We start from the raw sequence: 18,119 nt of genomic DNA, 5'->3' as shown, positions 1-18,119 counted from the left end.
TAGTAACTAAACTCTTTGCTTCTACCTCAGTCTCCCCTCTTGTTCTTCTTTGACTGCTCACTGTGCTCATGGTGAAGTTTGTGCGTCCTTGGTGTATTTTCGTTGTGTTCCGTGTTTGTTGTTTTGTCATTGTTACGTTGTATTATTGTTGTTGTGTTGTGACCCACCTTCCTCCTCCTGTTCACTCCCTCCTTCCTGTCATCCTTCTTTTGGTCTTACCTGCCCCCCCTCCTCCATCCCCCACTCTATCCCTTGTGCACCCTCTCTCATCCATCTTCCTCTCCTCTGTGTGTGTCTGTCCATTCTGTGTTGTGATCCCTGAAGACTCGGACTCACCAAGTTGGACGAACTCAGGTCTGTCCCTTCTTCTACGCTCCCTCTTTTCCCGACTCAAATTTCCTCTTATTCTTCTCATTTAATCTGCTCATATACCACACCACCTTGCTTTTTTACTCATCAGTCTTTTACCAGCTTTGCTTGGCTTCTTTCTCTTTCACATTTGTTTACTGCTGATATGATGCTCCCAGCTTCTTTGTGGTTTTAAATTCCTTTATATTGCAGTAAGAAATGCTGTGTGGCCTTAGCGTTCAAAAAAGCATGATCATGTGGGTGTGGTTTCTTTGCAGTAGGTGTGAACTTACATTTTTTTGGGGAAAAACTATATTTCTGAGTGAATGACAGGGTTTAACCTATCTTACCAAAAGCCCTTTAGAAATATGTTTACATAACATTCAGCGAGTTTTAGCTTTTTAGATTCAGGTCAAATGTAGCACTAGGCTTTAAAATAAAGCATAAGAACTCAGAGGGCTTGGAAGTAAATGGCAGACATAAAGAAAACCTTTGTTTTCATCATTTAAACCCTTTACACTGCTTTAGTGAGTCTGTCATAGCATCCAATCCAACCCACGGCAGGATTTAGCAAGAAGGTAAAACAATATATAGTATGTTATTGAATGCTTTGCTCTTGAGCAAAATTATTTACATCCCTAAATAATGAACTAGTGCACGAATATATTAAATCTGCACTATTTATAAAACCAGCCAGATTTCTCTGGGTTGTCCCATTTTGAATTAAAACTGAATTAAAAACTAGATTCTAACTAGAAAGAGGTGGACACCCCTGACATACAGTGTAAATTACATCGTTATTGGATTTATAAAACTTGTTTGCACAATTGAATAAAAATGTAATTAAATTGCTTCAACATTTCAGCTGTAGTGCAAATTATATTAAACTGCAGTGTCATCAAGCTAAGGGCAAGTAATGCAACATAATGAATTGGCGTACCTGGAGAAAACTCGGGTAGGCATAGAGAGAGCTTGCAAAGGCCCAGGTGTCCACCCCAGGATTTGAACCCAGGACTTTCATGCTCCAAGACAGATGTATATATCCAAAGAGCCAATATAATCTGTTCTCACTTTAGCAGTCATTCATTTGCTTGTAGCTTGTTCAGCTTTCTATTCTCAGTCTATGTGTGTGTGTGTGAATGTGCGTGTCTGTGTGTCTGACACAGTACTGTTGTTTTTGTGCATGGCACCCAAAGTTATGCTTTCACTTTGTCATTGTCATTCTGTGACACAAAAGTAGAGACGCAGAACAAGCGGGAGAATAGAAAAGTGGATGCAACAAAACATTCATCATTTGAAATGAAATAAGTCCAAAGTACATTTGCTTGTTAGCAAATGAGTTTTCCTTTAACGGTAGACTATTTTTGGTGCTTTTTTTTTTTTTACTTGTGGGTAATCAGCATAATGTAATTTAACAAAGCAAACTTGTGCTTGAGGATCCTGATGAGGTGCAAACTGTTTGTCTTACATTGACGCAAAGACCAGGTGGTGAAGGAAGGACCGACTGAGGTGATAATATAAAAAATAATTTGATTGGAGTTGGATTTGTTCAAGCTTCATGTACGGTTGAAAAACTGGTCCCTATTTAAAGGGCACCTGTCGTGATTTTTAATTACAAACTCTATCAAAAGATGATGTATATTACAGTTGGGTTAGCCAGGTAAAGTTTGTAAAAAATGCTTGAGGAGCAGACAAGAATCTGACCCTCAGAGGACGATGCTCAGCGCCATCTTGCCTGGCTTTGACGTACCATCGTACAGGCTGAATGACGATTGGCTGAGCTGCAGTGTGACGCAGTGCCGATGCCAACCTATCATCGTCCAGCGCTCGGTCACATTTCTGAACAATGGCAGAGTGTAAACCCAAATGGTTGCTATACAAGAGGAAAAACCCTGCAGAAACATTTATTTTGCATCTCTAAGCCAGATAATGACACTAAGAAAACTTAAACGTAAAATGTTTCCGTTCGGACGACATTTGGTGGTATGCGAGCTAGGCTTTTGCGGTAATACGGTAATACCTTATACCGCGACTCATAAAAATAGCAACGGCATCAGTTTCAATACCGTTTAAAAAAAAATGCAATGCACTTACATAGGAGATACAGATTAAATATTAAATATGATTTATTTAATGCCTAAAAATGATTCTATGTCCAGCAACAGCTGTGTAAGTGCTGCACTGCAAAAAAAGAAAGTGCTGCGCTTCAGCTGTCAGTGCTCTGTCCTCTGATCGTAGCAGACAGGCTTGAAGCACATGCACTGTTAAATCTGCACAAGAACATGGATTATCCTTATATTTGATACATGGATTATGTAACTAGATCCACTGACTGTCTCATGCCTGCACTGCACACCTGTGTATGTTTGACGTGCACAATTGTTTCCCTGTGCGCTGATCGGATGTTGACATAAACAGTTGTTTATTAATAAAAGCAGGCTTGCCACTAACACAAACATAAATATGTCCTTTGTATGAGGAAAAAATAGGTTTTAATTATCGGTTTCGGGTCAGGCTCTGATATAAATACCTAATGTCTGTCAGACCTGTTGGTTTCCATTTTGCTTCGTCGGGTTTTGGTCAAACCTTGAAGGTTCAGATCGTTAACGGTCAGTGTTTTAAAGTAAATCGGCACCACAAAATACATTTTTTTCTCCTCTGTCCTCCTCTGCACCTGCAAACAAATGCGACAATGCGCATACAGGTCAGATTGGAGCCACAAACCGTTCACACTGGAGTCTGTGACAGGTCACATTTAAAAAGGTAATGTGAACGGACAAATAAAAAATTGGAATTGAACCATTAAGGCTTGCGGTGTGAACGCAGCTGGTATTCAGTGAAGACACAAGTCAGCAGTTTGGTCAGTGATGCTGTCTGAGCCTTATGCTATATTATTATTATTAATTTCAATTAGTCATGGCATATCGTACACCGTGGTAAAATAGGGAGGAGGTTTAACGGTATAAAAATTTGGATACCGCCCAAGCCTAATGCGAGGGCCGCATCAAGCTGAGCTGCTATGAGAGGGATCTGAATGCTAAGCTAATGGTACAAAGACAAACGTCTGAAACCAGACACGGCCAGACAGAATTCCTTCACAGAAAGTCCTTTACAATGCAGCTTGTAATCGTACTTGTTCAGAGCACGACTACATTTCTGCTTACAGGGGATACTATGGGTGGCTGTCATGTCACTAACAGCATCCCCATCAGATTGTTCCCTCTTATTTCCTTGTGGCTAAATGATAAACTCTGTTAGGAGAACTTACCTGTTTGTTAGGGTGCCATCAGGTGCTGATCCTCAGAGGTAGTGGCGCATCATCCCGTCAATGAACAGATATATTCACAGTTGCTAGCCATATTTTGGCACTTCCAACACGCTGTAGACCAACTGAACACTTTTACCCAGTGTTACTTTCCGACAAGCTTTTTCCGAACCATGGTCGGGAGGCCTGGTAAATTATTGAGTTCAATTTTTTTACTCAGCTATGGCTTGTTTCTGCTGTTAACAACAGCTCTGTCCATTAGACTAATTCTACATGCTGAGTGGGTGCAGAGAGGTATACAAGAAGCAGGCAGTTGATGAGAAAGGTAATATTAAATCCTCTTGTAACATACAACCTGGATGCTGCCCTTTATCACTAAGGGAGAGCTTACGAGAGCGCACACAGAACCATAACAACAGGAAAAACTACAATTCCCACAATGGAAATAGACCTGTTACGCCTCTACCTCCCACAATGCAACTTTTAAAGCGACAGGCCATGAAGAATCAACGATGGTGCGTCACATCCTGACCAAAATGGCGGCTCTCCATTATTCATGCCCCAAGGTATAAAATAGTTCTATAAAGTATTTTTAATGTGTTTTAATAAAAAGCTGCACTGTTTTGTTATGTACATTTCCAATACAGGTACCTTTTTAAACAGCAATTGGTTTAAAACTCCTAATGTACCACTGTTATGTGATCCATATGGTTTAAATCTGAACATTGGGCCCCAAATGTGATATTAATGAATGATAACCTAGAATTTGACGAGGGGGATCTAAGTGACTGAACTTACAGGCTGTACAGCTTACCAGGTTGTGTTTGTGTTTATCGCCAACCATTCAGCTTTTCCCATTAGATCTTGTCCCTGTCACAGCTCATGGCTCATCTAAAGTTTGTCTTTTATTGTGAAACCCTGCCCCTTCATCAGGCCCTCCTCACAGTCACATCTCCCAACTGACTGCCATCCATCTCTGTGTGCAGGTATGGACATGGATGAGAGGACCAGGCAGATGAAGCTAAAGATGAACAAGTACAAGCAAGGGGCCGGCTCCGACTCCAGACTGGAGCAGGACTATCACAAGGTGAAAAAAAACATACATAGATAATCTAGTAACTGAGTAAAAACAGGTACTGAGCTTTGCTAGTTACATTGTAGCTCTGTGCACAGGCCATACACAGGCTACAGATCATGCTCTGCTAGGGAGTCTTTGTCTATACAGTCTACTCTTATTTTGCTAAGAAGGACTTTACCTTCTTCAAAGAAAATGCTGAATTAGGTGAAAAAGGTGCTTTGATAATCTGTGCACAAAAAAAGAAAGAAAAGAAAGAGAAAAAGAAGTAGTTTTCACGTTTGTGCCACAGTGTTTTTAACCACTATACCTTTAAAGATAATTATGTGTGCCTTTTTGCTTATTACTGCCATTGTCTTTTCTGTAATTAGCACTAGTTTTCTTCAGCACACTGTATGTAGGAAGAACAAGTAGTGCCGATAGTAGCAGCAGGAGCTTCCTAAGCTGCGTACTTGTTTCATGCTGTGCAATGGTTTGCTAAAGGTTTACAGAATAAGTATACTGTGTGCATGATTTCTATATTGTCTCGCACGCTTAAAAGAAACAAAAAGCAAACCAAACAAAACATCATCAGTGCAAATTGTTCCAAGCTGCAAGGCAGCATTAGCCTTGAGTGCTTTATGCATGTCCCTAAAAGAAAATGAAACAATGTGGTCTGACGAATAATTTCAACTGTTTTAATGGAGAGCCGAAACTACTAAACTACTCCCTCCTGCTTTCCTCTCCTACTGTGAAACTTCAGACGTACGAGACGAAGGCTGTGTTTGCTCTCCTTTTAAGTCAATGCTATGAGGGCTATGATGGCAGGAGAAGCCAAATAGTTTGCTGTAGGGCTAAATAAAGCACATTCGATTGTCTGTTTAATATTTACTTCCCTGATGTCCATTGACAAAACAGTGCTGTCACTTCTGTTAAACAAGAGTCCACATCTGCTGCTCTTAAACCGTAGTGCAGTGAGCCTCTTACCGTAACACTCAGCCTAGGCTTTCCTAACGTAAACACACACTGATAGAGAAGCACATGTTAGATTCCAGTGTTAAAGAGAAGTCTTTAGCTTGGAAGGTTAATGAGATGATGCTTATCTTGGTTCAACATTTATTGAGTATTTTACAAAATATTCTAGTGTTTATTGTTAATTGTTTATTGGGATCCCCCTTAGCTTCCACTATAGTGGTTGTTAGTCTTCCTGGGGTCTCTAATTAAAATCAACAAAATATTTACGATAAATATACAACAGCAAAAACAGAATAAAATGCAATTAATACAATAATAAAATGGTAGCAGAACATTACATGTCTCTATCTCACATGTACAACAGGGTTTTTAGTGTTTTTTTATATATACATGCACATTTGTTGAGTTCCTCACTTTTTAGGCAGTTTATTCTATAGTTGAGATGATTTAAATAAGACAGACTTACGTTGTAAATTAGTTCTAGGCCAATTAATGATCAAATCATGACTAGAAGCACGCGTCGTAGAATGTTAGTGTGTTTGGTTTACATTCAGTATCTAATATTTTCAAACAACGAAGCTGGTTTACCGGTTCGGATTATTATATAGTGTCTCGTCAAGCTGTGGGCATCAGCCATTGCACATTAGTCGTACATATTACATTAATGATATATGGAGGCTTATTGACGATGTTGAGAAGATTTTAATGCTTATCATCAGTTATGTCATAATGTATGAACAATAGCTTAAATCAAATCTACCTTTCAGTTAAAACTCTCCATTAAAACTTTTGATCAGAGGACTTCAACAAGTAAAACGTTTTTATGCATGATAAAAGAAGCAAGATTATGAATTGCCAGTTATTAAAATATCTGTTTTATATTATGTTCGAACACCACAACAGAACAACTAGTATTTAATGATACAGTATTGTTTGAAGCATTTGTACTTGTTGTCAGGCATCTCGATTACGTTGCTTTACATCTGTTCAAAATAGAATTTTGAAAATAATAATAGAAGCTTTATAGCCCACAGACACATCAAATGTTTGATTACTCATAACTTAAGAGTTGAGGTGCCAAGGAAGACATTAAAAAAAAAAGTTTTGTTTTAAATGGCAAGCAAAAAGAATGAAAAGGGATTATAATTCCAAACTAAACAAAATGTACTGGATTGGATGTCATTCCCCTAATTCAGCCCCTAAACTATGCAGAAACCACAATTGCTGAATTTAAATCAAAAAGACAAATATGTCAAACTGCATTCATTCAATGTCAATAGAGAATATTGTTAGAACAATAAGGCTGCAATGAAGTGTAAAGTAGTTGGCTCACCAAAGCTAGGGGCATATTTACCCACGGCCTTGAGATTCATTAGCCTAGTTCTCCTTACCAAGTCAAGCATTTTACAGTGCTCTAAAAATCCCAGCGCTTTGGACCTAAATATCCTTCCACTCATAGAAGTTGTATTTGGTGATGTATTTGGAAATATAAGTGTTTCAAGCTGTAAAGCTTAGACATCTCTTACATATGTTTTCCCTGCAGCGTTCAGGCAGAGACCCCCGGGGCTCCGACAACTTGTCTGCCAAGTCGTCGGACAGTGATGTAAGCGACGTGTCCGCTGTGTCGAGAACCAGTAGTGCCTCTCGGTTCAGCAGCACGAGCTACATGTCTGTCCAATCAGAAAGGCCACAAGGAAACCGCAAGATCCGGTAGGTCTCCATCGATGCAGGACCACTTCTCTTTTCCTGTGTTCACTCACCTCACACTGTTATCAGGAATAAACAAATCCCCCTCAGCCGTGTACTCTGTGTAAGTCACCACGTCCATTTGTTTTCAGCTTTGAAACTAATGGCACCTGGTTGAACTGAGGAGAAAACTGCACCCTTTAGGACAGTGTGTAATGTTCTCTCTGTGTTGAGTTCAGCTTTGGCTCTGATTTAGGACGTTTGGAACCAAAGGGTTGAACTCGGCTCTTTCACGCTGTGGGGGAAGCTTGTTTATATCTGTTAATACTGAAACATCAAACACCTCATACCACCATTGTGTCATATCAAAGGGAAATCAAGTTCATTTTGCATGGTGCGCTTTCTAAAAGTCCACGTTTCTGTTCTCTGTCACTTTGAACTCAGTCTGCTTTGATCTTGGCTGTGCTCTGTCTCTATACTTGTGTCTTTTGTTTAATGTTTCTTGTCAATTACATTGTTCACGCTTTGTTTGGTTTTCTTTCTGCTTTGCATGTGCTGCTTCTCTTTGCTATCGTCTTCAGCCAATTGCGATCAAGAAGCCAGTCTCGTGAGGGGGATGAGCAGTTAGGTGAGGTGCGGGAGGAGGAAGAGGAGGGTGGAGAGAAAGGAAGTGAGGCCAATAAAGAGAAGGGGGTACGGGGAGAGAGGAAAGCCTCTGGGGTGAAGGTAGACACTGAGAAGGAGCAACAGGAGGATTTGGTGGAGGACGACGAGGACTTGCACCACAGAAGTATCTCAGAGACTGACCTCAGGTAAACCATCACTGCTGGCCTTTACCTGGAGACTAACAATGGAAGAGTTCTAACTAGAGCACTGACCCCTAGCTCCCAGTAGCCCCTGTGCAAGGCATTGTTGTGACTGTCCTGCCCCTTTGTGCCCTACAAGGACGTAACTGTGACCCTAACACCCTTGAACCTGTGCAATACTGATAATAGTATTTGCCAGCCCAACTTTGTCTGGATATCCTGGTCTATAATATTAACATTAAAACACTGCCTGTATTCAAAAAGTCACTTCACAGCCAATCAGATGTGGACAATTATCTGTAAATGTGAGACATGTTTTAGGAAGACATGGCTTTGTCTGCAAAGTAATTAAAATTAATTCATCAATTACAAAGAGCATAATCTACTGTATACCAACATGTAATACAGCACTATTTTCTTTCTTATTTTTATAAAACTAGGCTAAAAATATTAATACTAAAAGCAAAATAATATCAATATTAAAACATTACCTAGGTTTCGTAAAGTGGTGGTTAAAGGGACAGGATGAAGAGGAGGCAGACATCGTGCTTTCGTTAATAAAAGTCAAAACTACTAGGTACAGCACAAATCCATAATAGAGCATTCAAAGTTCAACAAATGTGCAAAACAAACAAAAAAACAAGTCCATAAAATATAATAAAAGTAACAGTAGTGGAAATACTCTCAGAAACAAATTATTAGTCTGGAACTAAAACTGGAAAAGGAATTGGCATAAAGCCAAGTAAATCCTTCGACAAACACTGTTTTCATGCATGCCTTAAGTAGTGACGGTAATCAGAGAGATGTGCTTCAACTGTGAGACAACAGAGGGAAAGTGGGAGATTCACTCCTGCTACTCTCTGCACTTACACACTGATTATACAGGGGGTGCCATACATAAGATAGGACTATAATCTAAAAACAGACAAAAACCTAGTGAAACACAAATGGAGAAACAACAAAATAAATCAGTAGCTAAAACAAAAATACAATCAGAAAGGAACAAAGTGCCTCTCTGGACGTTGAACTCATGACTCTGAGAAAAACGAAAAGTATCTGATAGAAACTTAAATCTATTAATCACGAAACAAGTTCAAACATAAACATGAAAATCAAACACACAACAATCCCAACAACCCAGATTGTTATAACTGCATGCCACTTTTTAACTTTTAAGAAATCTGCTGATAATTTCAGTGCAAAAAACTTTGAACGTACCTCAACTCTTAAACATTTACTAATTCAGCCTTGATTAAATATTGTGTAAAATCACTGACAATGAGCTGTTTCTCCTGCCTCTAATAATAGAATAGAGATACATTAATACTTTGCTGTTCTGTAAATATACTGAGATGGTGAAGTGTTCGTTTCCTGTATGAATCAGCGACGTTGCAGGAAATAGTCCATGAATGACAACTCAGTTTGAATTAAATTGACCAAATTACAAAAGCAATAGTTTACATAGGCTTATAGAATGTGCCATAATTACTCTGGGAAAAGCATATACAGTAATTCACCTGTTTTTTGTACATGAACTGAATAAAGCCATTCACCTTTGTAACATATCATAGCAGGGTTAAAGGGAACCATGGTCAAACAAAAATAGAACAAAATACATTATTTTTTCACTCATTCAACAAGGTAGGTTAAAAAAAGTCAATTGCCTCAAATTAAGTAAATATCAATATAAATAGGGAGATGAATAAGCATTTGTTTAAACCTTTTCTAATATGATTAATGCATTTAAATATTAAAAAAAAGCTATCAATGTTTGAAAAATGCACCAAAAAAGATTTTGCTGAACAAAAGTGAAACTCGTCCTACTTTAATGTCTATATTTATAGTACCACTGTTTCATTATGGCCACAAGAGACTAGGCTGTCATCTGGGCGCTGTGTTGCCAGATTTAGAAAAAAGTATGTCAAGAACAAGCTGAAGAACACACTCAGGTGAAGTCACTCAGCAGGAAAAAAACAAGTCTAAACTGTCACTTTACTGATATTAGAATTACCCCTAATAGTTTTTTAATACTTGCTTTATTCATAGTAAATTTTCTTTGATTAGACCCTCACTCCTAAAATTGATATGTGAGAACTACATCTTGTGCATTATAGGATTTGTTTAGTGAGATACAGAATCACTGTCTTGATGGTTTTAAAATACATTCTTATCTCTGCTTTTATGATGAAAAGCAGGTTTTTTAACATGTTGCACAAAGAAAGCCTTGTAGTTTATAGATCAGTGCAGGGACAAAGGTTTGGGAGCCAGAGGCATCAATCAGGTGTCTCTAGCTCTGCTCTGTGGCTGCAGTTTGTGTGTTAGCTTGTCTGCGTGTGTGTGCTGCTCAATGCTGAAATGCTGCATGCACGTTGTGTCTGTCTGTATGGCTGTTTTCTTGCTCTGAAGTCCTACAACGTTGCTCTGCACCATAACTTGTGACCCCACACCGCCCTCATTCTTTCTCCAACATTAAGAGCCTTCCACCTTTCCTCTGTTTCACAGCACAAAGCTTTAGACCTACTGTACATCATCAACCACACCATAACATTAACTCACTTTCAGTGAAGTCAATGCAAGCTGTTTTATCAAGATTGTCATCCTATTTGATTTGAATTAAAATAGTCAATTCAATCATTTAGGTATCATCTTTGATCTTGACTGAAAGTGAGCTACATTTGCCCTGCTCTCCCCATGCTGACGTCTCTTATCCATGTGATCAATCCCAAGCCCTTCATGACAGCCACAGTATAAATTATTAATGTGCCCATTCTCGAGTCACTGCAAAGGGTTTCTAGGCCAACAACACGTGAGACCTTGAAATAAGGACTTTTTCTCCTGTCATTTGGTATTTGAGTGTGTTCACGTGCAGCAGGTGCAGTGTGCCCTGAGCAAACGCTGCCTTCAAACTCATTATTTTGCATTATTGGTAATGGTTCAGTAATAATCTGGTTCTTTTAAAAAGAGAACAACAATAAAATCTAAACTTGATGTATGCTATATCTTTGTAAAGTAGCTAATTCATGTCTCACAAAAAGGACCAAGAGTTGACAGAGAGCTACTCAGGTGCTCAGACCTGCTGGATGATGACTGATTGACAGACTGTGTTGCTGTATTAACTCAGATCAATGGCGTCAACAGATCTATAGGACGGTTTCTGTCCAAATCTGCCTATTTTTCATGGCCTAATCAGAGCAAAGTTACAGGACCTGACCGAGCAGCCACATTAAATTAGGGGGGAAAATATAATTTGGTTTTAAAGTTGTTTAAAAAAAAACAAAAAAAACAAAAAAACATTTTTATTTATACATTTTGTTTTCAACATGTGTGCGTAGCAGACAGAAAAGTCCACCTGCCTCCAATTTAATTTCTTCAAATGTCATTGTGTGCTACTGTGCACTCACCTCTCCATGTTGAACAGCAAAATCGTCATTTAAATAGGGCGTTCTCAAATACGATGTAACCGAGTGTGTTATCTTCACCTGCGGAGAGCTTTAGCTAGCATTAATAGCTTTAACCTTTACGTCCCGGTCAGAAAGAGTGGCTACAGGATGCTGAGGTTGGTAGAACGAGGTATAGAGTGCGAAAGCTGATGAATCGGATCAGTAATCCATTTAATGTTTGTTTCACAGTGGTTACGTTCAACAGCAAATACACTTCCACACACACCTCCCTCTAACCCTGTAGCTTTACCTAAAACCTTTGAAGTAAGAGAAAACTGCTCGTGCACTAATAATTGCTGCAGTCTTAGTGAATTCCACGCAGCAAGTGAGGAAACTGCGTCACTAAAGGATTTTGGGAAGCAACTGAATTACCACCCTTTATTTCAGATTTTAGTGAATCTGTCCCACAGTATCTTAAACGTGACATTTTCTATGAAAGACGATACAGAACAAAGAAGATAATGACAATAGTAACCACATTTGTTATGACGTGAACCAGTGACAACATTCTGCTGTGCAATGAGCCAAATGACAAACAAGATGCTTTCCAAACAGCCTGCAGATGTGATCAGTAAACACTGAATAACAATCAACCGTGGGATCAGATATCTGGTAAAGAGCCGCTAACCTGCTTCTGTGTGGTGGATAAGACTACCATTACATCAATTGGTATAATGGTTAGATCTGCTTATCTTTATATGTGAGCAGCGAGGCAGTCAGATACGGAATAAATATCGCTAGTTGCTACATTTACTTATGACTCATCCCTTATGTATTGAGGTCACAGTGTAAATATGCATCAGCTGTACAATAAACAGGAAGGTTCACGTTGTGCTGCCATTGCAAACGTCAGGTTAGTCAATAGAATTTATGGGTTTAGACCTTTTCTATCCCCTATAAAGCATGTCCTGCTCCATGTGTCAACCCTATTTATGCAAAGGAAGGTGAATGATTGAACCTCGTGGTCAATGCAGCCAGCCTTAGAGCAGCATGGTTTGTAGAAATCAGTTTCCTGTTGAAACTTAAAATAAGCATCTCCTTCAGGCTGTAATTAATCTCTTCTGCCGTGCACGTTTGTCTCTCTGACATTAAAACTTTGGAGCTGGGCTGACAGACATATATGCAAGATAAAGCTCTGTTGAGAGGCTCAGTTGCCATGGAAACGTCATTTTCTGCCTAACCCAAAAAACGATGCAGGCGTCCCTTTAGATAGGTGATCGTGGGGAGGAATAAGGTATGGGAGGACAGATTGCAGCTTGCATTAGTTTCGATTTGTCAAAAAGCACTTTAGTTCTGTTTAGGCTTAACTGCTGTTTAAGCTTCACGGAAACATTTACTATGCCTCATACTTTAAATTTATTGTATATCTGTTATCTGAGCAAGAAATGACAACAAACTAGTGTTTTGCTGAAAGGTTTGTAGACTAATTAATTTTTAAATCTCATTTCATTAAAAAGGAAGACATTATTCCCTTACTTTTTACCAGTATATTAATATAAAGTGTAGATCTCGGTACAAGATAGTATGACGTTTAATTAACCACTCAATTTCACTTCCGCGAAAACTAAAAACATCAGCTTTCTTTGTTTTGTTATGGGAACGTCTTTGCTTCGATGAAAGTGCAAGCTAAGCAATTCTTTGAGCTGAGGTTGAAAATCAGAAATCCCCAGAGAGGCTCAGTCTTCCAAGAATGTACTATTGCACTGTAAGTGCAGACCAGGTACTAGGACCGGTTCACAGAATAGTGATGAAACATCATTAAATGCATTTATGTCAATACATGTCAATGTCAGGGTAAACTATGCTAAACAGTTGAGACCAGTTCAGCTAATGCACATAAAGTGAGATGTTTGCACAAAACTAAAAAGTGCAGGATGAGTCTAAGAGTTATTGGTTTATTCTGTTAAGAAAATCTAAACAGGAAATCTAAAATTATAAGTATTTAGTAGTCATTTCCCTACTGTAAGATACAGAAGTGTTTCACTCCTTAAATCACACTATGTTTCTAAGTGTATGGGTTGAGCTGCTTGAAGTCCGTTTCAAACGTTGGAAGATAATGATCTCACCGAGCATTACAGGAATCTGATCTGGAATAAACAAATACATTTGAACCATAGTCAGAAGTACACAGTGTTTCCATTCCTTCAGAGCACACTTGATCTATTTTCATAATAAGTGGCATCTGAAACGTGAATAAACAGAAGGAACAGGCTCGTCGTTTACCTTAGGATTAAAGGATGGATTGTTTTTATGTCCTCAAACCTTTAGAAGTATTATGTTCTGGCCTTGTCGTACACTGGGTGAAGCATACACATGAGTCTGATTAGATGTGGCTTTACCTGGTTCAAATGCTTATTAGTTGTTAAGAAGTTTTAGTGTAGAATTTCACACAGCTCAGTTACAGTAGGTTATCTTTAGGTACACATTAGTACAAAATAGTCAATAAATACATATTAAATAAGTAGAGGTGCCTAATATTATCGGCCCATTGATATTATTGACCACCGTGTTCCATTTAATGTAATATCGGTTGACATTAGGTTGATGTTATATGTGCAATCTTTTTGTCAATCTCTTGAATAACCTTGTTTATTTTCAGACGTGTATAAATTACTCGGGGGGAAAAAAACAGCTAAGTAAAAGTACAAGTACCATAGCAAAATGACTGTTAAGATAGAAAGTAGGTAAAAGTCTTAAGGTACCTCAAAATAAATCTACTTAAGTAACAAAAGTATCAGGTGAAAAAAACATTTTTAAGTATCAAAGGTACGAGTGAAAGTAAACTACAATTACAAAACATAGAAATGAGTGCAGATTTATTACAATAAAAAAAAAAAAAACTAACTTCAATACTATAATAATATAAATGTGGAGACGTTTATAGCTGAGATAAAACAGAATATCACAGCAGGGCAGCAGAAATTGCGGATAGTCACACCATTATAACAGCCGACACTCATTATAGTGAATTTAAAAAAACCTGTATACATTTTTGTTTTTTAAATACATTTCAAATGAATTAATCAAAAAGTTAGATTTAGAAAGAAAATAGGACATCAAATGCATATAAAATCAACTTGTAAAACTGAACTTTCACTGTCATAGGTGTAAAGAAAGAAGTCAGAATAGGAGCAAACGTTGTTGCTGCTTTTTGCCAGCGACCCACTGAAAATGAATCTGCGACGTAATTTCGGGGCCCAGCCCATAAGATGAGAGCTTTGTAGGCAAAGGTTCTATGCTCGGTCTCTACATCGGCATTTCACTCACACATGAATGAAATTACTGTAAAAATATCATGTTGTTGGTAAAGTTCATCATCTCATCTTTCGGAAAGGGTTGGATTTCTTACCAGGCAAATTTGGACGGAGGTGAAATATTTAAAAAGGCTTGCTGTAAAAATTTAGATCAATTTAGAAAAAAACTGTTTGTAATCCCACAGATTTTCAACAGTTTTTTTAAATTTTTCTGAAAAACTGCTGCCTTTATCAGTTCAATAAGGGACAAGTATAGTTTTGTGTTCAAATAAAAGATAATTCCCCTTTTTTTAAGGGGTAATATGCCATCCCACGGTAGCTAAACATAGTAGCGAGATACAACCACGGCTGACTGCTTTCTGTCAAACTTCCCATGTCTTCGTCGATACCTGAGGAGGCGTTGTGGTGCTCAGCCCCTTGAACACGCCCATTCTAGAAAATATGAAATATATTTATCTTAAAAATCATGACGAGTAACAAGGTGAGCAGTGTCAAAGTAACAAAGTAAAAGTACATTTTTAACTTTAATTTTAGAGCAAAAGTTAAAGTCCTAATTAACAAAACACTCAAGAAAAGTACAAATACAGTCTTAAGTATTGTAACCATTTGTACAGATGATATTCTATGTGGTCTTCATCTAGTGGGGCATTACATTACAAGTCAGCTAAACATGTTAATTCTATGGAGATTATATAATATGACCTAAAATGAGGTTGGGGGAAGGGCCATCAATGTATATATTGATATTTGTTAATATCGGAAATTAAGATATTGATATAATAATAATGAGTTATAAATGTATACGTTTGCTCGCTTTGATCAAGGTGTTCTTTTTTTTACTTATTCTTAGGAGTGTGACAATACACTCAGCTCACGAGACGAGACGAGACACAATATTGGGTTCACAAGAACGAGACGAGACGAGATTTTAAGAAAACTACAATGACAAAATATATGACTGTACCAACAGACTTTTATTTAACCAAGTTGCACAGGCATTTTGAAATGTATTACTATAAGTTTTTACATACATGATGTCAGCATGAGCTTTTAATAAACTTCTTCTTCCACAAATTGAAACTAAAACTAAAATTTATAAAAGTTAAAATAAATAAAATTGGATATTTCTTTGTTTTTTTCAAGTGCAAACAATATTATGTGCAAAACCAAATCAAAGTTCTACTCTGTCAATAGAGAGTGCAAATAGTATGTCTTTAACAACATGCTGCAACTACACAGCCATGTTCTTTTAACTGGTAATAAACTTCTTCCACAAATTGAAACTAATGGCCCGTGCACATCAAACGCGTCAAAAGCGGCAGGTTTACATTCATAATACATGGTGGACGCGCTTCGGAGGTCCCGCTGTGTGTCCCGCGCCTCCTGTGCGGCACGTTTTGAAGCTTTTCGCACGGCGGAAGCTTTTGGTGTGCGTCCGGCGCTGCCATCACTGAAGTTGGGATTGTTGAACTTTTGGGGCATATTGCAGTGCGTCGACCAATCAGGAACGACTCTCGTCTCAGTGCAGCTCTGGTGAATCCAGAAACGGCGCCGAGGAGCAAAAAAAACCAAGTCACTCTCTTGATAAGGAAGAGCCGATGAACGGGGATCGGAGGCGGCGTGTTCAGCAAGGACCTCCAAACTTTATCCTCCATTCAACCACACTTCTCTATAGCCCTCTAACATTAAAGTGCACACACTGAGTCACACCAAAATACATCCGACCGGAAACATCGTCTTCTCAACACAATGTTCCCCACCACTTCACAGTCACTGGGTGAATTATGAACGTAACTGATCGCTACAAAATCATCCATTGTATGAACGCCACCGGCAACAGAGAGTTTAATCTTGCGAGATCTCGTGCCATGAGATCTTGCCACACCCCTACTTATTCATCATTAACTCACTCAGTGCCATTGATGAGATAACTCGTCATTTTAAATCCAAACGCTCAGTGCCATTGACGAGATAACTCGTCATTTTAAATCCAAACGCTCAATGCCATTGACAAGATAACTCGTCATTTTAAATCCAAACGCTCAGTGCCATTGACGAGATAACTCCTCATTTGCGTTTTTTCACGGGGGTCACTAGAAAACACCCTGGCAGAGGTCCCTCATCAATATATAAGCTGTGGGGTGTTGTAGTGACCGACTGTGCCCAGAAGATGGCAGCAGTGCACCTTTAGATGAGAGATTAGCCACTGATGCTACCCAGCAAAGCAGGAAGAAGCAGGAAAAAGGGAGATTATGGTGCTACAGAGTGATATTGTGAAGTATCCAGCAGCTCACAGCACCACATACTAACACAGAACATGTGTGGACCTGAGTGGATTATTGATAATGTTGTTATCGTGAGATAAAACCATCAACTAACAGGGCCAAACGGGTCATTGCTGCGTGTAGGGAGGAGGGGGGGTGTGGAGGTGGGTACAAAATACCCCCAGCCTGTGAGCCAGATAGCAAAATAATAGGTGACACGTAGGAGGTAGCAGCGCACCTTTGGATGAGAGATCATCTGTGCTCAGCAGAGCTCAGAGGAAGAAGAGGAAAGGCGTTTATGAGACAGAAAATGGCGCTACGTAAAGAGCTGACGTTCCCAGCAGCGGATACTCGACCAGACTATGTGTAGAACTCATGGATAGTGTGGCGATGGTGAGATAAAACAATAAAAAAAAACTGGGAATGCAGTGACACGTATGTTGGGGAGAAAGAGGAAGTTGCGTGTGTGCAGACTGACGGGAGAGAAAATTACAGTAAGAATTTCATTCAACTCTGAACCAGATCGATAAATAATAATAATTTTATCATCAAAAGCCCGGTCTCAGTGTTTTTTTTTAATGTTTTATATAAGGGAACAATGTTCAGATGTTAGAGTTGTCACTAAAGCAAAAAAAATTGCTTTAAAGTCACTGACAGGTTTTTTTTTTTTCGAAAAAGGCTGTTTTCTCAGCTTTTTGCTCTGAAACCGAAGATTTGTGTAAAACTTGCTCTATTCAACAGCTGATTACAAAAGAACGAAACGAGCCAGAAACAAATGTTTTTTTTTTTTTATGAAAGTAGTATCAGATTTCAGATAGTCATTGTAGAAAATATTCTGTGGGTCTTAAAATCAGTCAAAATGTTCAAAAACGGCTAGCACTGAGGGGGTAGAAAATCTGATAATGGCTGGCACTGAATGAGTTAATAGTACACAAAGGTGATGTTCCAGCGTTGCTTCACAACACTGAAAAAAATGTCACTGAAATAGATTTGTAGCAATAAATGGAAACCAAGCTCTTCTCATCAT

At 38.6% G+C, this 18,119-nt stretch overlaps 1 protein-coding gene across 34 annotated transcripts in view; it reads left to right on the top strand.

Annotated features, from left to right (window-relative positions):
• Positions 1–18,119, top strand: part of rims2a (regulating synaptic membrane exocytosis 2a) — a 174,028-nt gene that overhangs the window by 134,417 nt on the left and 21,492 nt on the right. For 21 of the 34 annotated variants that reach the window (XM_028471150.1, XM_028471132.1, XM_028471130.1 and 18 more), the window contains 2 exons: positions 4,600–4,700; positions 7,186–7,352. The exons of 10 other annotated variants lie outside the window; for them this stretch is intronic. In XM_028471150.1, the coding sequence (XP_028326951.1) occupies positions 4,600–4,700; positions 7,186–7,352 (268 nt within the window). Of the gene's footprint in view, positions 1–324; positions 355–4,599; positions 4,701–7,185; positions 7,353–18,119 lie in introns of all 34 variants that reach the window. 3 more of the 34 variants (XM_028471149.1, XM_028471148.1, XM_028471144.1) reach the window with 1 other exon arrangement.

The sequence above is a fragment of the Gouania willdenowi genome, chromosome 16 (genome assembly GCF_900634775.1).
Source record: "Gouania willdenowi chromosome 16, fGouWil2.1, whole genome shotgun sequence".
NCBI lineage: Eukaryota > Metazoa > Chordata > Actinopteri > Blenniiformes > Gobiesocidae > Gouania > Gouania willdenowi.
Note: the sequence above shows the minus strand (reverse complement) of the source record. Positions and strands in the feature narration are given on the sequence as shown.